Here is a 22,684-nt window from a genome sequence, read left to right as displayed (position 1 = left end):
GGCGCCGGTGTCCCACCCATCAGCAACAGTACTCCCAAGCACCTGGGCGAGGCCAGCTGTAGAAGTGCCGGATTGAGTAGAGCCTGCCCACTGGTCAGGGAGCCTGCTGACCAGGGAAGGCTGGCAGGTGGGCAGATGAAGTGGGTGGGTAGCAACAGCTTGAAGCAGTGCGCAGCGGCTGATGGGCAGGGGCGCAGGAGGAGGACGAAGCAGTGGTGGCAGGCAGTGCAAAGTAGCTGTCATGGGGGGAAGGGGTGGCCAAATGCGCCCCCACTCACAAGTGGCACATGCGGCACTGGCTTCCTGTATTTCCCCTGCAGGTACACCACTGATTGAGATGATGATAAACCCTTTCATTTCCAGTACTGTGGTCCTCCAGCTGTTGGTGGGCCCTCTAGGGAGAGTACAAGACACCGATGCTTGCCTGCATGTGTGGAGCTTCACCAAGGAAGCAGCAGGCAGAGCCAAAGGTGTTTTCTTCCCAGGAGCTCAAGATGAGCACTGCAGTCACCAGAACGGTTATGCTACCCATGAGAGCTTCAGGGAGACAGTAAGTGCAAGAGTAGATATGGCCACAAGTGCCCTTCCCAATCCTGCCTCCTTCCCTGGTTGCTTGGGGAAGCTTAATTTGCCTTCTCTGGGACCCTTCACACATCAACCTTTGCACAGTGCCCCACTCTAAAAATCCTCATGTACAGAATAGTTATCGATAGAGATGTAGCAGCGTGCAAAGATTCTCAAAGTACACATGTCAAAAATGCATCTTCCCATGGGTGGTAGGGCCTAGAAAGGAAAATAAATGTACAAAAAGGCCCCTGAGGTACCAAAGCAAGTAGATCAATCTGTGGAAAGTTCAAACTTGTCTTTTACACAGAAATGCAAGGAACTCGTAAGGATTTACCTTTCCACCCCCTGGCTGATGCTTCAAGTTGTCAATGGAACCAATCTTGGACTTGATGTTCTTTAGGTCTGGCATGGGGACAGGAGTAGTCTGCAGGCGGTTCTTGGCAGCAGAAGGGGATTTGGGAGGGGTGCGCACCACCGCCACCTTCTTGGGCTCCCTATTGGGAGGAGTTGGCAGGGAGGGTGTGCGGGAACGGCTGCCGGGGGTCCCAGGAGAACCTGGACTGCTGTAGCCACTTCTATCACCAGACTTCACCGGTTCACCTGTAATTTGAGATGAACGCAAAATATTTAAATGACTGTATTAGTTACAATCATGACACTGTCCCAGATTTAAGGAAATCAGATCCAAGTATGTGAATCTTACTCCTTTACACTTACCCGATCTCCCCGATCTATTTAGATTACACTACTTGCTGGACAACCCTGATCCTTCTCTCTGCATGATAGTGGCACACTTTCTCCTGGAAATTATTAAATGCCAGTAGATTTCCTTTCACTTAACATTTATTTCCTGCATTGTATATCTATGTGTTTTTCAATCAGTTCTTTACTATTGTTGCATTGTTGTCTATGCCAATAAAGGCTTGCTTGCTTGTACCCTGTTTCCCCGAATATAAGACATCCCCTGAAAATAAGACGTCGTAGAGGTTTTGCCGAAGTGTGAAATATAAGGCATCCCCCGAAAGTAAGATGTAGCAAAGTTTTTGTTTGGAAGCATGCCTGTTGAACAGAACACAGAAAAATAAGACATCCCCTGAAAATAAGACATAGCGCATCTTTGGGAGCAAAAATTAATATAAGACACTGTCTTATATTCGGGGAAACACGGTATTAGTTACTGTCTCAAAACTAAATTTCCTTCTCTTCAGTAGGCATGAAGGAATCCACACGAGGCTCCAGCATGTCACATGGCCCACAAAACCAGCTGTTGTAAGTGGGATTCAACAGCCAAATACTAGAGAAGGAGTCTGCAACCTGTAGCTCTCCAGGTGTTCATGGACTACAATTGCCATCAGCCCCTGCCAGTATGGCCAATTGGCCATGCTGGCAAGGGCTGATGGAAATTGTAGTCCATGAACATCTGGAGAGCCACAGGTTGCAGACCCCTTTACTAGAGGATCAACTATGAACAAAGGAGGTGAACAATCACTTTGCACATTTTAGTTGTAACGTAATAAACAGAAATCAGATATATTTCTACATGTACCAATGTAAAACTGGCACACACATAGCACTTATCTTCTGCATCCATTGCTTCCAAATAGCCCATCAACAAAACTAGTGCAGTTTCTTGATGGTACAACTTTATATTTGATATTGCTTTTTTTTTTCATCTTGTAATATTTTGAATCTTACTGTTGGCTTTTATTCCTACTCCAAACGAAGTTGCTAATCATTTTCTGCCATTCTTTTAAGGTTTCTTCTTCTATATAAATTGGTAACCTTTCAAATAAGAAAGGTAGCATTGGCAGTATCTTCATTTTAATGACAGATTTTTCTCCAAAACACAACATTATTAACTTTCCCCATCTTTGTCAATTTTCTTTGACACCTGTCCAGACTTTTTGATAATTGTCCATAAAAAGTGTATTGTTCTGTCCTTTTAGATAAATTCGAAATATTCTTTTTTTCTGGTTATATCAGTTTTTTCCCATTTCCTCCTCTTTTGTTAATGTTGCTGATATCAATATCACTCTGGTCTTCTTTCTGTTCAGTTTATACTGAGAGAAGCTTCCAAATCTATACATATATATTCCATTATATAAACCAAACAGATTTTTGGTTTTACTACTGCCATTATATGCATTGTATTATGACATTGTATGCATCTTAAGTAATTTTTGTGTCTAATATCTCCACTTCTAGAATTAATAAAATAGGTGATTTTGGGCAGCCTTGTGTCCTTTTTGCTATCTCAATCTTCTCTGTCATGCTTCCATTTATTAGAATTCTTGTTCGCTATTTAGATCCAATTCAAAAATTCTGCTGCACAGTTTATACTTTGGAGCTCTGTCATAAGGAATGACCAGGATACACTGTCAAAAGCTATTTCTGCATCTAAAAACATAAAAGCAGTTTTCTCTCTTTTTCTTCTTATGTACTCTATTACATCTATTATATAACTAATGTTGTCTTTCACATATCTTCAAGGAACAAATCTTGACTGATCTTCATTAATTAGTTCTGATTTACATTTTCTTAATCTTCTTGCCATGATAGTTGTGTTGCACATTTACCTCTCCTTTCCTTTTAATGAGCTTGGAGCAGAGATTGGTTCACCCCTCCTCCATTCGGCCTTCACAGCAGCATGTTTGAACCCAGGTTTCCATGTTCTACTGTGACATCGAATCCACTACATCATACTGGCTCTCACCATCAATATTCACATAGTAAATGAAGTAAGATCCAAACTCTGTATATGTCCAAATTGCTGCCACCACTCTGATTCACTTTTGTCTTCCATGAAATACACATTGCCCATCTCAGTTAATTAGATTCTAATAGTGGGGAAATATACTTTATGCTGGTTCACCGAGAAAGGAAACTGGAACAGTGAGGGAATTCCTCCTTCAACTGCCTTCCCTGAAAGCTACTACTCTTCTGAAGTAAATAACCACAAACAACTGGGCGGTCTCTTGTGGTAGCACCCAATTTACAGAAATCATTCTCCAACTGTTCATAAGCACCTATTAGTCTTTTAGTACCAGGTCAAAGCCTTTTTTTTTCAATCCAGCATTGTTTTTTATTCTTGATGGGTTTTATGCTTGATACACTGATTTACTGTAGGATGGATTTCAATGGCTTTTATTGCTTTTTTAGTTCATATTTTTATTTTTTATACCCAGGTCTTACTGCTAGCATAACTGTCCTGAATTGTTATTTAATGTTCATGCAATTATTTTTGTTCCCTTTGATAATTATAAATTGCTTTGAATGGAATCTTTTATTTGGAACAATATAGAATGGTCAGGACCCCCCGGACAGTTCAGGGAAACCAGTTTTGGCAAAAGTCTTTATTCAGAAACAGCTGTTCAGGTAGAAATAGGCCACCAGACGTTTGCTGACAGAATCAGAAAACCCCTGCCAAAACCCTTCTACAAATACAGAAAGCAAATGACTAACCACCCCACTCCAAACTACACACCCCCTTCCCAGAGAAACCCGGCTCTTCTCTCTCAGATAGAAAGGAATGTGGATGTTGCTAACCAGGACAGCGAGGGAAGGGGGAGGGGGAGACAGATGCCCGTACCCACCTCCCATCACAAGGAGAATTATGGTCAGGCCTGTATAAGACTGGGCATGACAAAAATCTTCCTTATCTCTGACAGCAGATTAAGCGTATGATCACAAGAAGCCATTTTATCAAACTAGTGGTCCATCAAAGTCTGTCATGCTCAGGCAAAAGCCTCCTGATTCTTTCACCTGGAGATGCCAGAGATTGAACCAGGAACCCTCTGCCCGCAAAGAAGACGCTCTATCATGGAGCCACATGTGCCACAAACCAGAACTCTCCCTAGAAGAAACCCTGTAAGAAAAGAATCTATTTTTAGCCACCAGTGAAGAGCACTAATGCAAGCACACACACACACAGACAGATTTTTAGGTCAGTACCAGAACACTGATTGAAACAATACAGACTACTTTTATTTTTACCTCTCTCAGATTTTGCTGCTGTGTTTGGGGGCCTTCTCTGCTCCTTCTTGGCAGCTGAAAGAACAAAAACAATTATTCATGTAACAGTGGGACAAATGCCACAGCGTTATTCTGGAAGGTTAAATACACAAAGCAGGACATTTCTTCCTGTCTGCTAGTTAGGAAAGTCAGATCACCAAGGTCTCTTAAGACACTGAGAAACTGAAAGCTACTTCTCATGTCACATTTAGGTAAGACCTCTGTCCTGGGACCCCTGTCAATGGCTCTTTAAAAGAGTAAATAAAATCAATTTCAATTTCATTATTTTTGTTGGAATTTCCAATTTTTCTAGAAAGTCTATTCCTAAAGTCACAACTCCTCGTCAAAAGAAAACTGCACTCTGTAGGAAAGACTTCTGATACATTCTCTGGCAAGACTGTGGGTAAAAGATAACCTTGATATCACGAGTGTCTGCCAGAAAGGCCTCAGATTTAAAAGGATAGATCAGAGGTCTCCAACCTTTCGGAGCCTGCAAGCCTCTAACAGTATCTCAACATTTCAAGCAGAAGTTCTATTTAATCTGCAAAGTCAATCAGAAGTCCAGATGAGCAAAAACCCCATCTTGTCCCACCCACTTTCTAAAAGTGTCTGGTGGACACCATGGGATCCATGGGGACACCTTGAAGAGATCTTTGGCTTCTTCAAATGACTAAGATTCCACACTGAACACTTTCCAAACACCCAGAAAACCTCTTCACTTACCGAGATTGGGCGGTGTCTTGGGGATGGTGGGAGTTTTGGCTGGGATCCGTGAAGTGTTGCCTGGGTTCTTTTGATTCTGTGGTCCAGCAGGACGTGGAGTGGCTATCTTGTTTACACTTTTCATATCTGGGCCCTGGTGACAGGTTTGAGGAAAGGGTGCTAGTTACTGCACTGCGCAGAGACTTAAAAAGGAAGACAAATGAGGCGGGAGGGGGAGATGAGATAGGGTTGCCACCTCAGAACTGGAGATTTGGGGCGTGGAGCCTGAGGAGGGTGGGGTGTGGGAAGGGGAGGGACTTCAATTATGTCCACCTTCCAAAGAAGCCATTTTCTACAGATGAGCTGGACTCTGTCACCTAGAGATCAATCATAATCCCAGGAAATGTCAAGCCAGCACGCAGAGGCTGGCAACCTAGACATAAGGGTTTCCTTATGCCTACCAACACCTCCGAAAATGAACTCACTGCTCTAATAAACCTCTTATGCATGACTTTCACAAATCCTTTTCTCATTTTCATTCATTTGATTTTAGAAATCAGCAAAGTCGCTGTTAATAGCAATCTGCACAACAGGGAAGTAAAACTAGCAAGCGGGTATGTCTTTGCCTAAGGGAGTGTTTGAACTATTCCATTAGACCTGAGTGTATCCATTATTTCACTGGGTGAATTCATGCCACTGAGTACTGAAGAAGGGAAACGGATGTATTTCTATTTCATTATGCAGTTAAGCTCCCAAACACACAGGCTTTAGAAGACGTTTCATTTGTTGTAATGCTATTATATAATCAATGCCATGCCTATAAGTTTTGCCTGCACCCATTCCAATACTACTACACATCTCCATGCCTCCTTTTCACAGCCTACAAAATCTTATATCCATCTATAATGCTATGACAGGCAGGTTAGGTTCCACCTCTCCCTAAGAACAGCCAATGGGAGTCAACGGAATGTTAGTGAGACAGACAGTCGAAAATGGCCGTTAACGGCATGATGCTGGCAGGGGATGATGGGAACTGTAGTCCATAACATCTGGAGAGCCGCGAGTTTGACACCTATGAGTTGGGTAGTTGGGAGGGTGTCTAGATGAGGAAAACTGTGGCAAAGAACAGCTTAAAGCTAACTGGAAAGACAAGTCAATTTGTAACAAAAGATCCCAAATGATAGAATAGGCAGGAGTGGCCAACCTATGGTGCTCCAGATGTTCATGGACTACAATTCCCATCAGCCGCTGCCAGCATGGCCAATTGTTTAATCCTGTGGGCTGGCTGTCTCAGAGAAAGAACCCCACCCCCCACACACACACACACACACGCGCTAAGATCTTGGTCTATATATAAATAAATGGTGGCAGCACCACTATGTCAACACAGACCTCCACAAAAGATGCAGAATGGGAAACAACATGCCAGTGCCTCCGTCCTCTGCAAACTCAGATACAGATCCTTTGCAATGTCAAAAAGATGCAGATGTCATTTAAATCTTCTTTCGTTCTCATTTTCCTGATTAGTTTCATGGCACAGCAGACAAAGTGGGTTAGAGGAAAGCTCACACTGGCTCCCTTCTTTGCCTCTCTACCTTACGGTGTTGCATGTAAGCCATTCAAGCCCTCTTTAAATTTATTTAATGAGCCCCAAAGCAGACCAAGTATCACAAATGTTAAATATCGCCCTGTTAAGATCTGTTAGGATTTCAACTCTTCCCTGGTTCTTGCCATGAGACTATGGAGTAGGCCAGGAATAGATGGCAACGTGGAAACCCCTGGCTCAGTTTGCTGTTTATTTTTGCTGGATTTTTGCTTTGGGCAAATAATACATTTGAGCCTCTCATCCTTTGAGCCTCTCATCCTTTGAGCAGGCCCGCACCTGGCCCCTGATCTTTGGTTTGGCCTCGAAGACTCAGCACTGCTGGAGAATGCTTTTAGGGATTTCACCCCCCTGGGACCCCGAGGGTGGAGGGATCTTGGTTAATATCTCTTTCCCAAAGAGATGGTGTAGTGGAACTCAGTTCCAGCAAAGCTTGCTTGTATGGTGTTCATGATGTCAATAAACCAATTTCTGAATCTTGGAGTCTGGTTATTGTAGGGGTCGACAGTTGCTGACACAATGACTGAGCAGCACTGTAGGACATTACACAGTTGTTTGTTTAGTTGTTAGCTGGAGTTGTTCCTTAATTCAGCTGTAAAGGCCACTGGCCAAACCCAGCTGAGGGCAGAGCAGGTGGCAAGTACTGGCTGGCCCTTCTCAGGAGACAAAGAGAATGGGTACACGGGAAGGTTAATTGCCCACACGCCCTTCCTCAAAGAATTCATCTGCGCTTCCCACATGTAAACATTAGTTTAAAACATTTCTATTTCAAAAAGCTCCATGATTTGCATGGCCCAGGCTAGCCGGATCTCATCAGCTGTTAGAAGCGAGGTAGGGGCAGTCCTGATTGCTAATTGGGCAGAAGACCACCAAGGAAGGTCAGGGTTGTTGCAAAGAGATAGGCAATGACAAAACCACCTAAGAGATAGTCTCTTGCCTTGAATACCCTGCAAGGCTGCCGTAAGTGGGTTGCGCCTCAATGGCATTTTTACACACAGAGATTTCAAAAAGCACTTGGCAGACAGCTTTGTGGAACGGGGATCTGTTCTGATGTGTCTAGTCAACTGGTTTAATGCTATGTGGCCTCCATTAACTGTGGTTTTTATGATGTTGACTGTTTAATTTTTGAAGCACCCTCAAGCACTACGTATTTAGCAGAAAGGCAGGGTACGTGAATTCTCAATAAGTCAACATACACTGTCAACAGAAGGAGTAAATAGACAGGCCAAAGTAGCACAGAACAACATGAATCAAGTTAGAGAGCAACAGATGAGTCCCTCCCTTTCCGCAGCCACTGCTTTTCAAAACAGCAAGCCCTTACCTTGATTTTTTCCCTTTTTGTTGCTTTACTGGTGAGTCGGGATGTGACAGAAGAGATGCGTTTAGGGGCAGAAGCTGCTACTGAGGACTCAGGAGGGCCAGAGGGTTTTTTCAAAGGAACAGAACTACCAGAAGAAGTTCGTTTGGGGGTAACAGAGGATCTACTTTTTGGGGTTTTGACAGAGGAAGGTACAGATGTCTTAAACATGTAAACAAAATTAAACAAAAGATCAGTGTGAGGAAGGTGGGGGGACAAAAATAATGCAAATAAACTAGAAGAGGATGATGGTTAAAGTACAGCAAGAATGACTAAAAAGTCTTGCTAAAAGAAAATCAAATGCTGACAGATATTGGCTTCTCCACACAAACACACTTCACAGACACAGGACAGACGTGTCTCACCCTTGTCCTCAGAAGGACCAAAATCCTCCAAAGAATTCTCCATCAAATGAGCTTTTGAAAGGACAAATGCTTTCCAACACCATAGTAACTGTATGTGATTGTTTCCAATCACTCCACTCTGTTAAGCAAGAGTTTCTTCTGCTAAAGGAAAGCCACCACGCTTATGGAATACAGTGGTAAGACAACGTGTGGCATTGACCACCACATTGAACTTATCATAAAGTAGAAAACCATGAAATTATATGACAGCTCCAACATCTTCTTCACCTTGCAGCATAAACTCAGCGAGGAGTTGGGGCTGGGCTGGCCCTTGCCCACCAGTTGGTGTGCTCTTGCCCTTCCTGGCTTGCTCCTGGCTTGGACGGAGGCAGCAGCAGCAGCAGCAGGAGGCCTGGTGGTGGTGCCCAAGCATGAGAGGAACCTCTGGCCAAAAAGCAACTTTGCAAAGTGTGTGTGAGACACACAAGGCTAAGGTAGCCCAGCACACCGTTTTGCATTTTAATGGGGGAAGTCCCTTCACTCTCATATCAAAGTGTGGGGTGGGAAGGAAGGCAAGGGAAGGGAAGGATGGCTTGCTGCCTGGCCCCCCTGCCCATCCTCACCTCCCACAGTGCTTGCAGCAGCCTCATAAGATTCTTTGGATCACCCATCTACAAGAGGCTCATCAAAGCCTGCTCTAGAGCAGGCTCCTGAAACTCCATAGGTAGGGGCACTGCAGGGCAATTATCACAGCTCCATGAACGGCAGTCGAGGAGACCAACAGCCACAGAGCCTGGCTCGGGCTACACGTGTGCCTTTGGCTAACTGGGGGATGGAGGATGGGCTAGGCCCAACAGTGCCCCTTAGCCTTGACCAAATGTGTGGAACGGCAGCCTCTGATGGCCGGTGCCAAGGAAAGGTCCCAACCTGTCCCATTCTGCTTTGAAGCCTTTGCAGAGGCTGAGTGGCTGGATGCTGGACCCAGAGGGCAGTTGGTCTGATCCAGTATCGCCAAGCACGGGTCATGAAGCCCCTGATGGCGCACAGTGGGGGTGGGGGATGATAGGAAGATCCAAAAGTGGGATCATTCAGAAGTTGGGGATGAGAGGCAAATCCAGAAGTTGGGGAGGGGGGAATTCGAGTGGCAGACATAGAAACATTGAATGGTGATAAAAATCTGAGAATAGTGCACGACATATACATCAGTTCAACTTCCCTCTCCTCCGCTGTCCAAGTTCCCATTTAATGAGGCTTTCACAATTCTAAAGGTAAGCACAGAATCTTATGCGGAACTGGTTGCCCTGTGAGCTAATTTATTTGCTTTAACCAAATGGAAAAATCCAACGTGCATGCAGGTGGATCCATGAAGAAAGCATTTTGCAACCTTTCTTGATATAGCTTTCGCTGTTGCTGCTGTTGAACAGGAAAGCAGGCTGGGCCAGTATCTAGGACACCCAAATTCCCACTCTGCCATAAAGGAGTAGCGTGAAGGTAAAAAAGGGACAGGGAGAGCTGCTTATGCTACCTTGAACTCCTTGTATTTTTGAGCTGATATTATGGTACAATTATCTTAAAAACAGGTGTCAGATCAGGATCATGGCAAGGTAGAAGCAGCAGCATACGAAGACCAAGAAGTTCTTCTGAAAAGCCCCAGGCAAGGAGGCTGTTTCCTGTCACCAACAAATTCTGTACGATCCCTTCAGCAATAATATCCAAATGACCCATTTTGTCTAGTCTTCTTTGCACCGTGTCCTTGATGGGTACAGTTTTAAAAGAACGGACGTCTTAACATGTGATAAAGTTAAGCTGAGCATACATGAAAACCTAACACTCTTAAAAGCTTTTAAAACCACATGTGAACACAAACAGAAATGTTCAGTACTGGAAGAATTTCTTGGCAAACAGGATTTCCTAGTTCCACAGCAACCAAGCTAATCTGAGAGTCAGCACTGGGACATGAAGAAAGTAGACTTCTGGGTATACAGGGCAAACATATTGTTTAAGGGCATTCCGGATTCATAAGCCTCAAAAAAAGTGTCCAATACTGAAATTATGGCAGATAACAGCTCAGAACAACACTGTATAGATATTTAGAAACTCTAGAGCAGTGGTGGCGAACCTATGGCACGGGTGCCACAGGTGGCACTCAGAGCCCTCTCTGCGGGCACGCGCGCACAGAGTTCATCATGGGGGGGGAATTGCCCCCCCCCCCCACATCTAGACTGGCCTTTATATTCGTGCACCTCAGCGAGCAGGGAGGACTTGGCTGGCAGGCCTGGTGCCTGTGCTCCAGGTGGCTGCTGCTGGGGGGATGGGGGGGCAGACGCGGCAGAGATGCTAGAGAGGCTCAGAGCGGCGCATGTGGGACTTGCTGGAGGTTATAGCAGGCTGGCCCCTGCTCGAGGGGGTTATTTAGGTTAAATTGCCGCATTGGCACTTTGCGATAAATAAGTGGGTGCTGGGTTGCAATTTGGGCACTCGGTCTCAAAAAGGTTCGCCATCACTGCTCTAGAGAGTGACAATAATAGGACTGGGGAATCAGTTACAGATTGTGTTGAGTTTATCATGGTTTTAAGAATATTTCTTAAAAGCGTATAACTAGACCTTCATTGTATTTTTGGTGAGAAAAGACACATGAAAACTGGGCAATGCAAAAGAAGAAATGTTGCTTGCAAGACAAAAACAAAGAATTAAAGGAGGAAGAGGGATTGTATCCACTAGTTCCTATCTATCCACTCACCTTTGGCTTTCCTTCTTCAATCCCAGTCCCGTTTTTCTCTTTGTTGTCGATACGAGCTGATGGAAAAGGAAAATTACAGTTACATTTGCTGGAAAGTAGGGAGGGGTGGCAGGGAAAAGGTTCTAAGTTAAAATTCTGAAAAGTACAGGCCACTTGGGTTTTGATTGCCACATGCAGTCCTTCTCTGCTCCCATATAAGCAGTAAACCAAAAAACTATGATTTTGCCTTGCAGACTTGCTGGCTCTCTTGCTCCATTTCATGTTCAGCGTAAATGCACAGAGCAGGCTTGTCATCATATTAGTGTCCCAAACCATCTGAAAACAAAAACCACACACACAAAAGGATCTAGCCAGCTGTGTAAAAAGGGACAAAATACGACGTGTTCCTATCAGATTGGTACCACTGTTGGCACCCCTCACAAATGTTGTGTGTGAAGCTCTGTTTGTAATGTGATGTCAGGAACTGGCAAGATCACTGAGGATTTTTTCATTCCGCAAGCAGCAAATTATGTTGGTCACTGCTTACAATTTCTACACAGAGAGAAAACGAGAACCTCCATGCCCCAGTTATCTGCATTTAATTCCCCAACAAATCGCAAACCAGTTTAAAAAATGATCCATTTCAGTATGGACCAACCAGCTTTTATTTAGTGTAAAAAGTTGTAGGTACCCTAAAACATTTCTTCGGGGCAAGCAAATGTGGAGGGGTGGGGGTGAGGGGGGGGAGGGTTTGAGGGAAAAATGTGATGCTGACAGAACACTGATTTTGCTTTGGCTGGCAACGTTCTGGGACAAACAAGCATAATTTGTCACTCTCGCCCCAGAAAGGCTTGCTTACACGAGCCACTGTCGGTGAGGTAAAATTCTGAGATACATCCTATATATAAGATGATTTCCGGAAAACACAAACTGGCAGTACTATTTCAAGATCATTCACTGGTCAATGTGTGTCTCTAGCAAACTGTGAAGTCTATCTACCACAAAAGATAATCCTACTGCTGTTAATTCAGGAAATCACCACACACACCCCAAAAAAGAAACAATTTTCAACACACACACACACACACAAATAGGCATAGTAATTTTCAAACCCTCAAAATGTTATGAATGCCAAAGTAATTAGAGAAACTTGTCATCATCAGTCCTCAAATAAATCCAAGACTCACCAACACTTTCCCCTCAAATTATAGATTCAAGACCATATCCAAGGTAAGCTTCCATAATGAGGACCAGTAGTTGATAGGAAAGGTTAGATCAGTTAGACAGGCAACACACACAAGAAGCATCACAACATTGGCAATGTGCTCCTAATAAGTCACCTTATTCAAAGGCTCAGGCATCATAGACCCTTTCCTCACATGCAGAATAATGCACTTTCAATCCACGTTCACCATTGTTTGCAAGAAAAATTTTCTATTAAGAAGAACATAAGAACATAAGAACAAGCCAGCTGGATCAGACCAGAGTCCATCTAGTCCAGCTCTCTGCTACTCGCAGTGGCCCACCAGGTGCCTTTGGGAGTTCACATGTAGGATGTGAAAGCAATGGCCTTCTGTGGCTGTTGCTCCCGAGCACCTGGACTGTTAAGGCATTTGCAATCTCAGATCAAAGAGGATCAAGATTGGTAGCCATAAATCGACTTCTCCTCCATAAATCTGTCCAAGCCCCTTTTAAAGCTATCCAGGTTAGTGGCCATCACCACCTCCTGTGGCAGCATATTCCAAACACCAATCACACGTTGCGTGAAGAAGTGTTTCCTTTTATTAGTTCTAATTCTTCCCCCCAGCATTTTCAATGAATGCCCCCTGGTTCTAGTATTGTGAGAAAGAGAGAAAAATTTCTCTCTGTCAACATTTTCTACCCCATGCATAATTTTATAGACTTCAATCATATCCCCCCTCAGACGTCTCCTCTCCAAACTAAAGAGTCCCAAACGCTGCAGCCTTTCCTCATAAGGAAGGTGCTGCAGTCCCTCAATCATCCTCGTCGCCCTTCTCTGCACTTTTTCTATCTCTTCAATATCCTTTTTGAGATGTGGCGACCAGAACTGAACACAGTACTCCAAGTGCGGTCGCACCACAGCTTTATATAAGGGCATGACAATCTTTGCAGTTTTATTCTCAATTCCTTTCCTAATTATCCCCAGCATAGAGTTTGCCTTTTTCACAGCTGCCATACATTGAGTTGACATTCCCATGGAACTATCAACTAAGACGCCCAAATCCCTTTCCTGGTCTGTGACTGATAGCACTGACCCCTGTAGCATGTATGTGAAGTTTGGATTTTTTGCCCCTATGTGCATCACTTTGCATTTTGCTACATTGAACTGCATTTGCCATTTCTTAGCCCACTCACCTAATTTATCAAGGTCCGCTTGGAGCTCCTCGCAATCCTTTGTGGTTCTCACCACCCTACATAATTTGGTATCATCTGCAAACTTGGCCACCACGCTACCCACCCCTACTTCCAGGTCATTTATGAATAGGTTAAAGAGCACTGGTCCCAATACGGATCCTTGGGGGACACCACTCCCTACATCTCTCCATTGTGAGAATTTCCCATTTACACCCACTCTTTGCTTCCTGTTTCTCAACCAGTTTTTAATCCATAGGAGGACTTCCCCTCTTATTCCTTCATTGCTGAGTTTTCTCAATAGTCTCTGGTGAGGAACTTTGTCAAAAGCCTTTTGGAAATCCAAGTAGACAATGTCCACTGGTTCCCCCTTATCCACATGCCTGTTTACATCCTCAAAGAACTCTAGTAAGTTTGTAAGACAGGATTTGCCTCTGCAAAAGCCATGCTGACTCTTTCTCAGCAGGTCTTGCTTTTCTACATGTTTTATAATTTTATCTTTAATGACAGATTCTACTAATTTACCAGGAACAGATGTCAAACTGACTGGCCTGTAATTTCCCGGGTCCCCCCTAGATCCTTTCTTAAAGATTGGTGTGACATTGGCCATCTTCCAGTCTTCAGGGATGGAGCCTGATTTCAAGGATAAGTTGCATATTAAAGTGAGAAGATCAGCAATTTCATGCTTGAGCTCTTTAAGAACTCTTGGGTGAATGCAATCTGGGCCAGGGGATTTGGTAACATTTAGTTTATCAATGGCTGCCAGAACTTCTTCCCTGTCTACCACTATCTTTGTTAGTTCCTCGGATTCGCCTCCTAAGAAGCTTGGTTCAGGTGCAGGAATTTTCCTCACCTCCTCTTGGGTGAAGACAGATGCAAAGAATTCATTCAGCTTTTCTGCAATCTCCCTGTCATCTTTTAGCACACCCTTTGTTCCTTTGTCATCTAACGGGCCTACCGCTTCCCTTGCTGGCTTCCTGCTTTTGATGTACTTGAAGAACTGTTTGTTGCTGGTTTTGATGTTCACAGCCATGTGTTCCTCATAATCCTTTTTTGCCTCCCTTACAGCTAACTTGCTTCTCTTTTGCCACCATTTGTGTTCCCCACCCCCCCCCCCCCCGGCACCCCCGCCGCCCCCTCCCCCCTGCCCCCCCGTCCCCCCCCCCCCCCCCCTGCCCCCCCCCCCCCCCCCCCCCCCCCCCCCCCTCCCCCCCCCCCCCCCACCCCCCCCCCCCCCCACCCCCCCCCCCCCCCACCCCCCCCCCCCCCCACCCCCCCCCCCCCCCACCCCCCCCCCCCCCCACCCCCCCCCCCCCCCACCCCCCCCCCCCCCCACCCCCCCCCCCCCCCACCCCCCCCCCCCCCCACCCCCCCCCCCCCCCACCCCCCCCCCCCCCCACCCCCCCCCCCCCCCACCCCCCCCCCCCCCCACCCCCCCCCCCCCCCACCCCCCCCCCCCCCCACCCCCCCCCCCCCCCACCCCCCCCCCCCCCCACCCCCCCCCCCCCCCACCCCCCCCCCCCCCCACCCCCCCCCCCCCCCACCCCCCCCCCCCCCCACCCCCCCCCCCCCCCACCCCCCCCCCCCCCCACCCCCCCCCCCCCCCACCCCCCCCCCCCCCCACCCCCCCCCCCCCCCACCCCCCCCCCCCCCCACCCCCCCCCCCCCCCACCCCCCCCCCCCCCCACCCCCCCCCCCCCCCACCCCCCCCCCCCCCCACCCCCCCCCCCCCCCACCCCCCCCCCCCCCCACCCCCCCCCCCCCCCACCCCCCCCCCCCCCCACCCCCCCCCCCCCCCACCCCCCCCCCCCCCCACCCCCCCCCCCCCCCACCCCCCCCCCCCCCCACCCCCCCCCCCCCCCACCCCCCCCCCCCCCCACCCCCCCCCCCCCCCACCCCCCCCCCCCCCCACCCCCCCCCCCCCCCACCCCCCCCCCCCCCCACCCCCCCCCCCCCCCACCCCCCCCCCCCCCCACCCCCCCCCCCCCCCACCCCCCCCCCCCCCCACCCCCCCCCCCCCCCACCCCCCCCCCCCCCCACCCCCCCCCCCCCCCACCCCCCCCCCCCCCCACCCCCCCCCCCCCCCACCCCCCCCCCCCCCCACCCCCCCCCCCCCCCACCCCCCCCCCCCCCCACCCCCCCCCCCCCCCACCCCCCCCCCCCCCCACCCCCCCCCCCCCCCACCCCCCCCCCCCCCCACCCCCCCCCCCCCCCACCCCCCCCCCCCCCCACCCCCCCCCCCCCCCACCCCCCCCCCCCCCCACCCCCCCCCCCCCCCACCCCCCCCCCCCCCCACCCCCCCCCCCCCCCACCCCCCCCCCCCCCCACCCCCCCCCCCCCCCACCCCCCCCCCCCCCCACCCCCCCCCCCCCCCACCCCCCCCCCCCCCCACCCCCCCCCCCCCCCACCCCCCCCCCCCCCCACCCCCCCCCCCCCCCACCCCCCCCCCCCCCCACCCCCCCCCCCCCCCACCCCCCCCCCCCCCCACCCCCCCCCCCCCCCACCCCCCCCCCCCCCCACCCCCCCCCCCCCCCACCCCCCCCCCCCCCCACCCCCCCCCCCCCCCACCCCCCCCCCCCCCCACCCCCCCCCCCCCCCACCCCCCCCCCCCCCCACCCCCCCCCCCCCCCACCCCCCCCCCCCCCCACCCCCCCCCCCCCCCACCCCCCCCCCCCCCCACCCCCCCCCCCCCCCACCCCCCCCCCCCCCCACCCCCCCCCCCCCCCACCCCCCCCCCCCCCCACCCCCCCCCCCCCCCACCCCCCCCCCCCCCCACCCCCCCCCCCCCCCACCCCCCCCCCCCCCCACCCCCCCCCCCCCCCACCCCCCCCCCCCCCCACCCCCCCCCCCCCCCACCCCCCCCCCCCCCCACCCCCCCCCCCCCCCACCCCCCCCCCCCCCCACCCCCCCCCCCCCCCACCCCCCCCCCCCCCCACCCCCCCCCCCCCCCACCCCCCCCCCCCCCCACCCCCCCCCCCCCCCACCCCCCCCCCCCCCCACCCCCCCCCCCCCCCACCCCCCCCCCCCCCCACCCCCCCCCCCCCCCACCCCCCCCCCCCCCCACCCCCCCCCCCCCCCACCCCCCCCCCCCCCCACCCCCCCCCCCCCCCACCCCCCCCCCCCCCCACCCCCCCCCCCCCCCACCCCCCCCCCCCCCCACCCCCCCCCCCCCCCACCCCCCCCCCCCCCCACCCCCCCCCCCCCCCACCCCCCCCCCCCCCCACCCCCCCCCCCCCCCACCCCCCCCCCCCCCCACCCCCCCCCCCCCCCACCCCCCCCCCCCCCCACCCCCCCCCCCCCCCACCCCCCCCCCCCCCCACCCCCCCCCCCCCCCACCCCCCCCCCCCCCCACCCCCCCCCCCCCCCACCCCCCCCCCCCCCCACCCCCCCCCCCCCCCACCCCCCCCCCCCCCCACCCCCCCCCCCCCCCACCCCCCCCCCCCCCCACCCCCCCCCCCCCCCACCCCCCCCCCCCCCCACCCCCCCCCCCCCCCACCCCCCCCCCCCCCCACCCCCCCCCCCCCCCACCCCCCCCCCCCCCCACCCCCCCCCCCCCCCACCCCCCCCCCCCCCCACCCCCCCCCCCCCCCACCCCCCCCCCCCCCCACCCCCCCCCCCCCCCACCCCCCCCCCCCCCCACCCCCCCCCCCCCCCACCCCCCCCCCCCCCCACCCCCCCCCCCCCCCACCCCCCCCCCCCCCCACCCCCCCCCCCCCCCACCCCCCCCCCCCCCCACCCCCCCCCCCCCCCACCCCCCCCCCCCCCCACCCCCCCCCCCCCCCACCCCCCCCCCCCCCCACCCCCCCCCCCCCCCACCCCCCCCCCCCCCCACCCCCCCCCCCCCCCACCCCCCCCCCCCCCCACCCCCCCCCCCCCCCACCCCCCCCCCCCCCCACCCCCCCCCCCCCCCACCCCCCCCCCCCCCCACCCCCCCCCCCCCCCACCCCCCCCCCCCCCCACCCCCCCCCCCCCCCACCCCCCCCCCCCCCCACCCCCCCCCCCCCCCACCCCCCCCCCCCCCCACCCCCCCCCCCCCCCACCCCCCCCCCCCCCCACCCCCCCCCCCCCCCACCCCCCCCCCCCCCCACCCCCCCCCCCCCCCACCCCCCCCCCCCCCCACCCCCCCCCCCCCCCACCCCCCCCCCCCCCCACCCCCCCCCCCCCCCACCCCCCCCCCCCCCCACCCCCCCCCCCCCCCACCCCCCCCCCCCCCCACCCCCCCCCCCCCCCACCCCCCCCCCCCCCCACCCCCCCCCCCCCCCACCCCCCCCCCCCCCCACCCCCCCCCCCCCCCACCCCCCCCCCCCCCCACCCCCCCCCCCCCCCACCCCCCCCCCCCCCCACCCCCCCCCCCCCCCACCCCCCCCCCCCCCCACCCCCCCCCCCCCCCACCCCCCCCCCCCCCCACCCCCCCCCCCCCCCACCCCCCCCCCCCCCCACCCCCCCCCCCCCCCACCCCCCCCCCCCCCCACCCCCCCCCCCCCCCACCCCCCCCCCCCCCCACCCCCCCCCCCCCCCACCCCCCCCCCCCCCCACCCCCCCCCCCCCCCACCCCCCCCCCCCCCCACCCCCCCCCCCCCCCACCCCCCCCCCCCCCCACCCCCCCCCCCCCCCACCCCCCCCCCCCCCCACCCCCCCCCCCCCCCACCCCCCCCCCCCCCCACCCCCCCCCCCCCCCACCCCCCCCCCCCCCCACCCCCCCCCCCCCCCACCCCCCCCCCCCCCCACCCCCCCCCCCCCCCACCCCCCCCCCCCCCCACCCCCCCCCCCCCCCACCCCCCCCCCCCCCCACCCCCCCCCCCCCCCACCCCCCCCCCCCCCCACCCCCCCCCCCCCCCACCCCCCCCCCCCCCCACCCCCCCCCCCCCCCACCCCCCCCCCCCCCCACCCCCCCCCCCCCCCACCCCCCCCCCCCCCCACCCCCCCCCCCCCCCACCCCCCCCCCCCCCCACCCCCCCCCCCCCCCACCCCCCCCCCCCCCCACCCCCCCCCCCCCCCACCCCCCCCCCCCCCCACCCCCCCCCCCCCCCACCCCCCCCCCCCCCCACCCCCCCCCCCCCCCACCCCCCCCCCCCCCCACCCCCCCCCCCCCCCACCCCCCCCCCCCCCCACCCCCCCCCCCCCCCACCCCCCCCCCCCCCCACCCCCCCCCCCCCCCACCCCCCCCCCCCCCCACCCCCCCCCCCCCCCACCCCCCCCCCCCCCCACCCCCCCCCCCCCCCACCCCCCCCCCCCCCCACCCCCCCCCCCCCCCACCCCCCCCCCCCCCCACCCCCCCCCCCCCCCACCCCCCCCCCCCCCCACCCCCCCCCCCCCCCACCCCCCCCCCCCCCCACCCCCCCCCCCCCCCACCCCCCCCCCCCCCCACCCCCCCCCCCCCCCACCCCCCCCCCCCCCCACCCCCCCCCCCCCCCACCCCCCCCCCCCCCCACCCCCCCCCCCCCCCACCCCCCCCCCCCCCCACCCCCCCCCCCCCCCACCCCCCCCCCCCCCCACCCCCCCCCCCCCCCACCCCCCCCCCCCCCCACCCCCCCCCCCCCCCACCCCCCCCCCCCCCCACCCCCCCCCCCCCCCACCCCCCCCCCCCCCCACCCCCCCCCCCCCCCACCCCCCCCCCCCCCCACCCCCCCCCCCCCCCACCCCCCCCCCCCCCCACCCCCCCCCCCCCCCACCCCCCCCCCCCCCCACCCCCCCCCCCCCCCACCCCCCCCCCCCCCCACCCCCCCCCCCCCCCACCCCCCCCCCCCCCCACCCCCCCCCCCCCCCACCCCCCCCCCCCCCCACCCCCCCCCCCCCCCACCCCCCCCCCCCCCCACCCCCCCCCCCCCCCACCCCCCCCCCCCCCCACCCCCCCCCCCCCCCACCCCCCCCCCCCCCCACCCCCCCCCCCCCCCACCCCCCCCCCCCCCCACCCCCCCCCCCCCCCACCCCCCCCCCCCCCCACCCCCCCCCCCCCCCACCCCCCCCCCCCCCCACCCCCCCCCCCCCCCACCCCCCCCCCCCCCCACCCCCCCCCCCCCCCACCCCCCCCCCCCCCCACCCCCCCCCCCCCCCACCCCCCCCCCCCCCCACCCCCCCCCCCCCCCACCCCCCCCCCCCCCCACCCCCCCCCCCCCCCACCCCCCCCCCCCCCCACCCCCCCCCCCCCCCACCCCCCCCCCCCCCCACCCCCCCCCCCCCCCACCCCCCCCCCCCCCCACCCCCCCCCCCCCCCACCCCCCCCCCCCCCCACCCCCCCCCCCCCCCACCCCCCCCCCCCCCCACCCCCCCCCCCCCCCACCCCCCCCCCCCCCCACCCCCCCCCCCCCCCACCCCCCCCCCCCCCCACCCCCCCCCCCCCCCACCCCCCCCCCCCCCCACCCCCCCCCCCCCCCACCCCCCCCCCCCCCCACCCCCCCCCCCCCCCACCCCCCCCCCCCCCCACCCCCCCCCCCCCCCACCCCCCCCCCCCCCCACCCCCCCCCCCCCCCACCCCCCCCCCCCCCCACCCCCCCCCCCCCCCACCCCCCCCCCCCCCCACCCCCCCCCCCCCCCACCCCCCCCCCCCCCCACCCCCCCCCCCCCCCACCCCCCCCCCCCCCCACCCCCCCCCCCCCCCACCCCCCCCCCCCCCCACCCCCCCCCCCCCCCACCCCCCCCCCCCCCCACCCCCCCCCCCCCCCACCCCCCCCCCCCCCCACCCCCCCCCCCCCCCACCCCCCCCCCCCCCCACCCCCCCCCCCCCCCACCCCCCCCCCCCCCCACCCCCCCCCCCCCCCACCCCCCCCCCCCCCCACCCCCCCCCCCCCCCACCCCCCCCCCCCCCCACCCCCCCCCCCCCCCACCCCCCCCCCCCCCCACCCCCCCCCCCCCCCACCCCCCCCCCCCCCCACCCCCCCCCCCCCCCACCCCCCCCCCCCCCCACCCCCCCCCCCCCCCACCCCCCCCCCCCCCCACCCCCCCCCCCCCCCACCCCCCCCCCCCCCCACCCCCCCCCCCCCCCACCCCCCCCCCCCCCCACCCCCCCCCCCCCCCACCCCCCCCCCCCCCCACCCCCCCCCCCCCCCACCCCCCCCCCCCCCCACCCCCCCCCCCCCCCACCCCCCCCCCCCCCCACCCCCCCCCCCCCCCACCCCCCCCCCCCCCCACCCCCCCCCCCCCCCACCCCCCCCCCCCCCCACCCCCCCCCCCCCCCACCCCCCCCCCCCCCCACCCCCCCCCCCCCCCACCCCCCCCCCCCCCCACCCCCCCCCCCCCCCACCCCCCCCCCCCCCCACCCCCCCCCCCCCCCACCCCCCCCCCCCCCCACCCCCCCCCCCCCCCACCCCCCCCCCCCCCCACCCCCCCCCCCCCCCACCCCCCCCCCCCCCCACCCCCCCCCCCCCCCACCCCCCCCCCCCCCCACCCCCCCCCCCCCCCACCCCCCCCCCCCCCCACCCCCCCCCCCCCCCACCCCCCCCCCCCCCCACCCCCCCCCCCCCCCACCCCCCCCCCCCCCCACCCCCCCCCCCCCCCACCCCCCCCCCCCCCCACCCCCCCCCCCCCCCACCCCCCCCCCCCCCCACCCCCCCCCCCCCCCACCCCCCCCCCCCCCCACCCCCCCCCCCCCCCACCCCCCCCCCCCCCCACCCCCCCCCCCCCCCACCCCCCCCCCCCCCCACCCCCCCCCCCCCCCACCCCCCCCCCCCCCCACCCCCCCCCCCCCCCACCCCCCCCCCCCCCCACCCCCCCCCCCCCCCACCCCCCCCCCCCCCCACCCCCCCCCCCCCCCACCCCCCCCCCCCCCCACCCCCCCCCCCCCCCACCCCCCCCCCCCCCCACCCCCCCCCCCCCCCACCCCCCCCCCCCCCCACCCCCCCCCCCCCCCACCCCCCCCCCCCCCCACCCCCCCCCCCCCCCACCCCCCCCCCCCCCCACCCCCCCCCCCCCCCACCCCCCCCCCCCCCCACCCCCCCCCCCCCCCACCCCCCCCCCCCCCCACCCCCCCCCCCCCCCACCCCCCCCCCCCCCCACCCCCCCCCCCCCCCACCCCCCCCCCCCCCCACCCCCCCCCCCCCCCACCCCCCCCCCCCCCCACCCCCCCCCCCCCCCACCCCCCCCCCCCCCCACCCCCCCCCCCCCCCACCCCCCCCCCCCCCCACCCCCCCCCCCCCCCACCCCCCCCCCCCCCCACCCCCCCCCCCCCCCACCCCCCCCCCCCCCCACCCCCCCCCCCCCCCACCCCCCCCCCCCCCCACCCCCCCCCCCCCCCACCCCCCCCCCCCCCCACCCCCCCCCCCCCCCACCCCCCCCCCCCCCCACCCCCCCCCCCCCCCACCCCCCCCCCCCCCCACCCCCCCCCCCCCCCACCCCCCCCCCCCCCCACCCCCCCCCCCCCCCACCCCCCCCCCCCCCCACCCCCCCCCCCCCCCACCCCCCCCCCCCCCCACCCCCCCCCCCCCCCACCCCCCCCCCCCCCCACCCCCCCCCCCCCCCACCCCCCCCCCCCCCCACCCCCCCCCCCCCCCACCCCCCCCCCCCCCCACCCCCCCCCCCCCCCACCCCCCCCCCCCCCCACCCCCCCCCCCCCCCACCCCCCCCCCCCCCCACCCCCCCCCCCCCCCACCCCCCCCCCCCCCCACCCCCCCCCCCCCCCACCCCCCCCCCCCCCCACCCCCCCCCCCCCCCACCCCCCCCCCCCCCCACCCCCCCCCCCCCCCACCCCCCCCCCCCCCCACCCCCCCCCCCCCCCACCCCCCCCCCCCCCCACCCCCCCCCCCCCCCACCCCCCCCCCCCCCCACCCCCCCCCCCCCCCACCCCCCCCCCCCCCCACCCCCCCCCCCCCCCACCCCCCCCCCCCCCCACCCCCCCCCCCCCCCACCCCCCCCCCCCCCCACCCCCCCCCCCCCCCACCCCCCCCCCCCCCCACCCCCCCCCCCCCCCACCCCCCCCCCCCCCCACCCCCCCCCCCCCCCACCCCCCCCCCCCCCCACCCCCCCCCCCCCCCACCCCCCCCCCCCCCCACCCCCCCCCCCCCCCACCCCCCCCC

General features: G+C 61.4%; 1 protein-coding gene across 7 annotated transcripts in view; it reads right to left on the bottom strand.

Annotated features, from left to right (window-relative positions):
* MAPT (microtubule associated protein tau) overlaps positions 1-22,684 on the bottom strand; it is a 103,905-nt gene that overhangs the window by 26,734 nt on the left and 54,487 nt on the right. For all 7 annotated transcript variants that reach the window (XM_048516901.1, XM_048516900.1, XM_048516904.1 and 4 more), the window contains 4 exons: positions 11,325-11,380; positions 5,302-5,434; positions 4,561-4,614; positions 902-1,167 (listed from right to left, as the gene is read on the bottom strand). In XM_048516901.1, the coding sequence (XP_048372858.1) occupies positions 902-1,167; positions 4,561-4,614; positions 5,302-5,434; positions 11,325-11,380 (509 nt within the window). The remainder of the gene's footprint in view (positions 1-901; positions 1,168-4,560; positions 4,615-5,301; positions 5,435-11,324; positions 11,381-22,684) is intronic.

Source organism: Sphaerodactylus townsendi, linkage group LG15 (assembly GCF_021028975.2).
Source record: "Sphaerodactylus townsendi isolate TG3544 linkage group LG15, MPM_Stown_v2.3, whole genome shotgun sequence".
Classification (NCBI taxonomy): Eukaryota; Metazoa; Chordata; class Lepidosauria; order Squamata; family Sphaerodactylidae; genus Sphaerodactylus; species Sphaerodactylus townsendi.
This window is presented reverse-complemented; position numbering and strand designations above follow the sequence as displayed.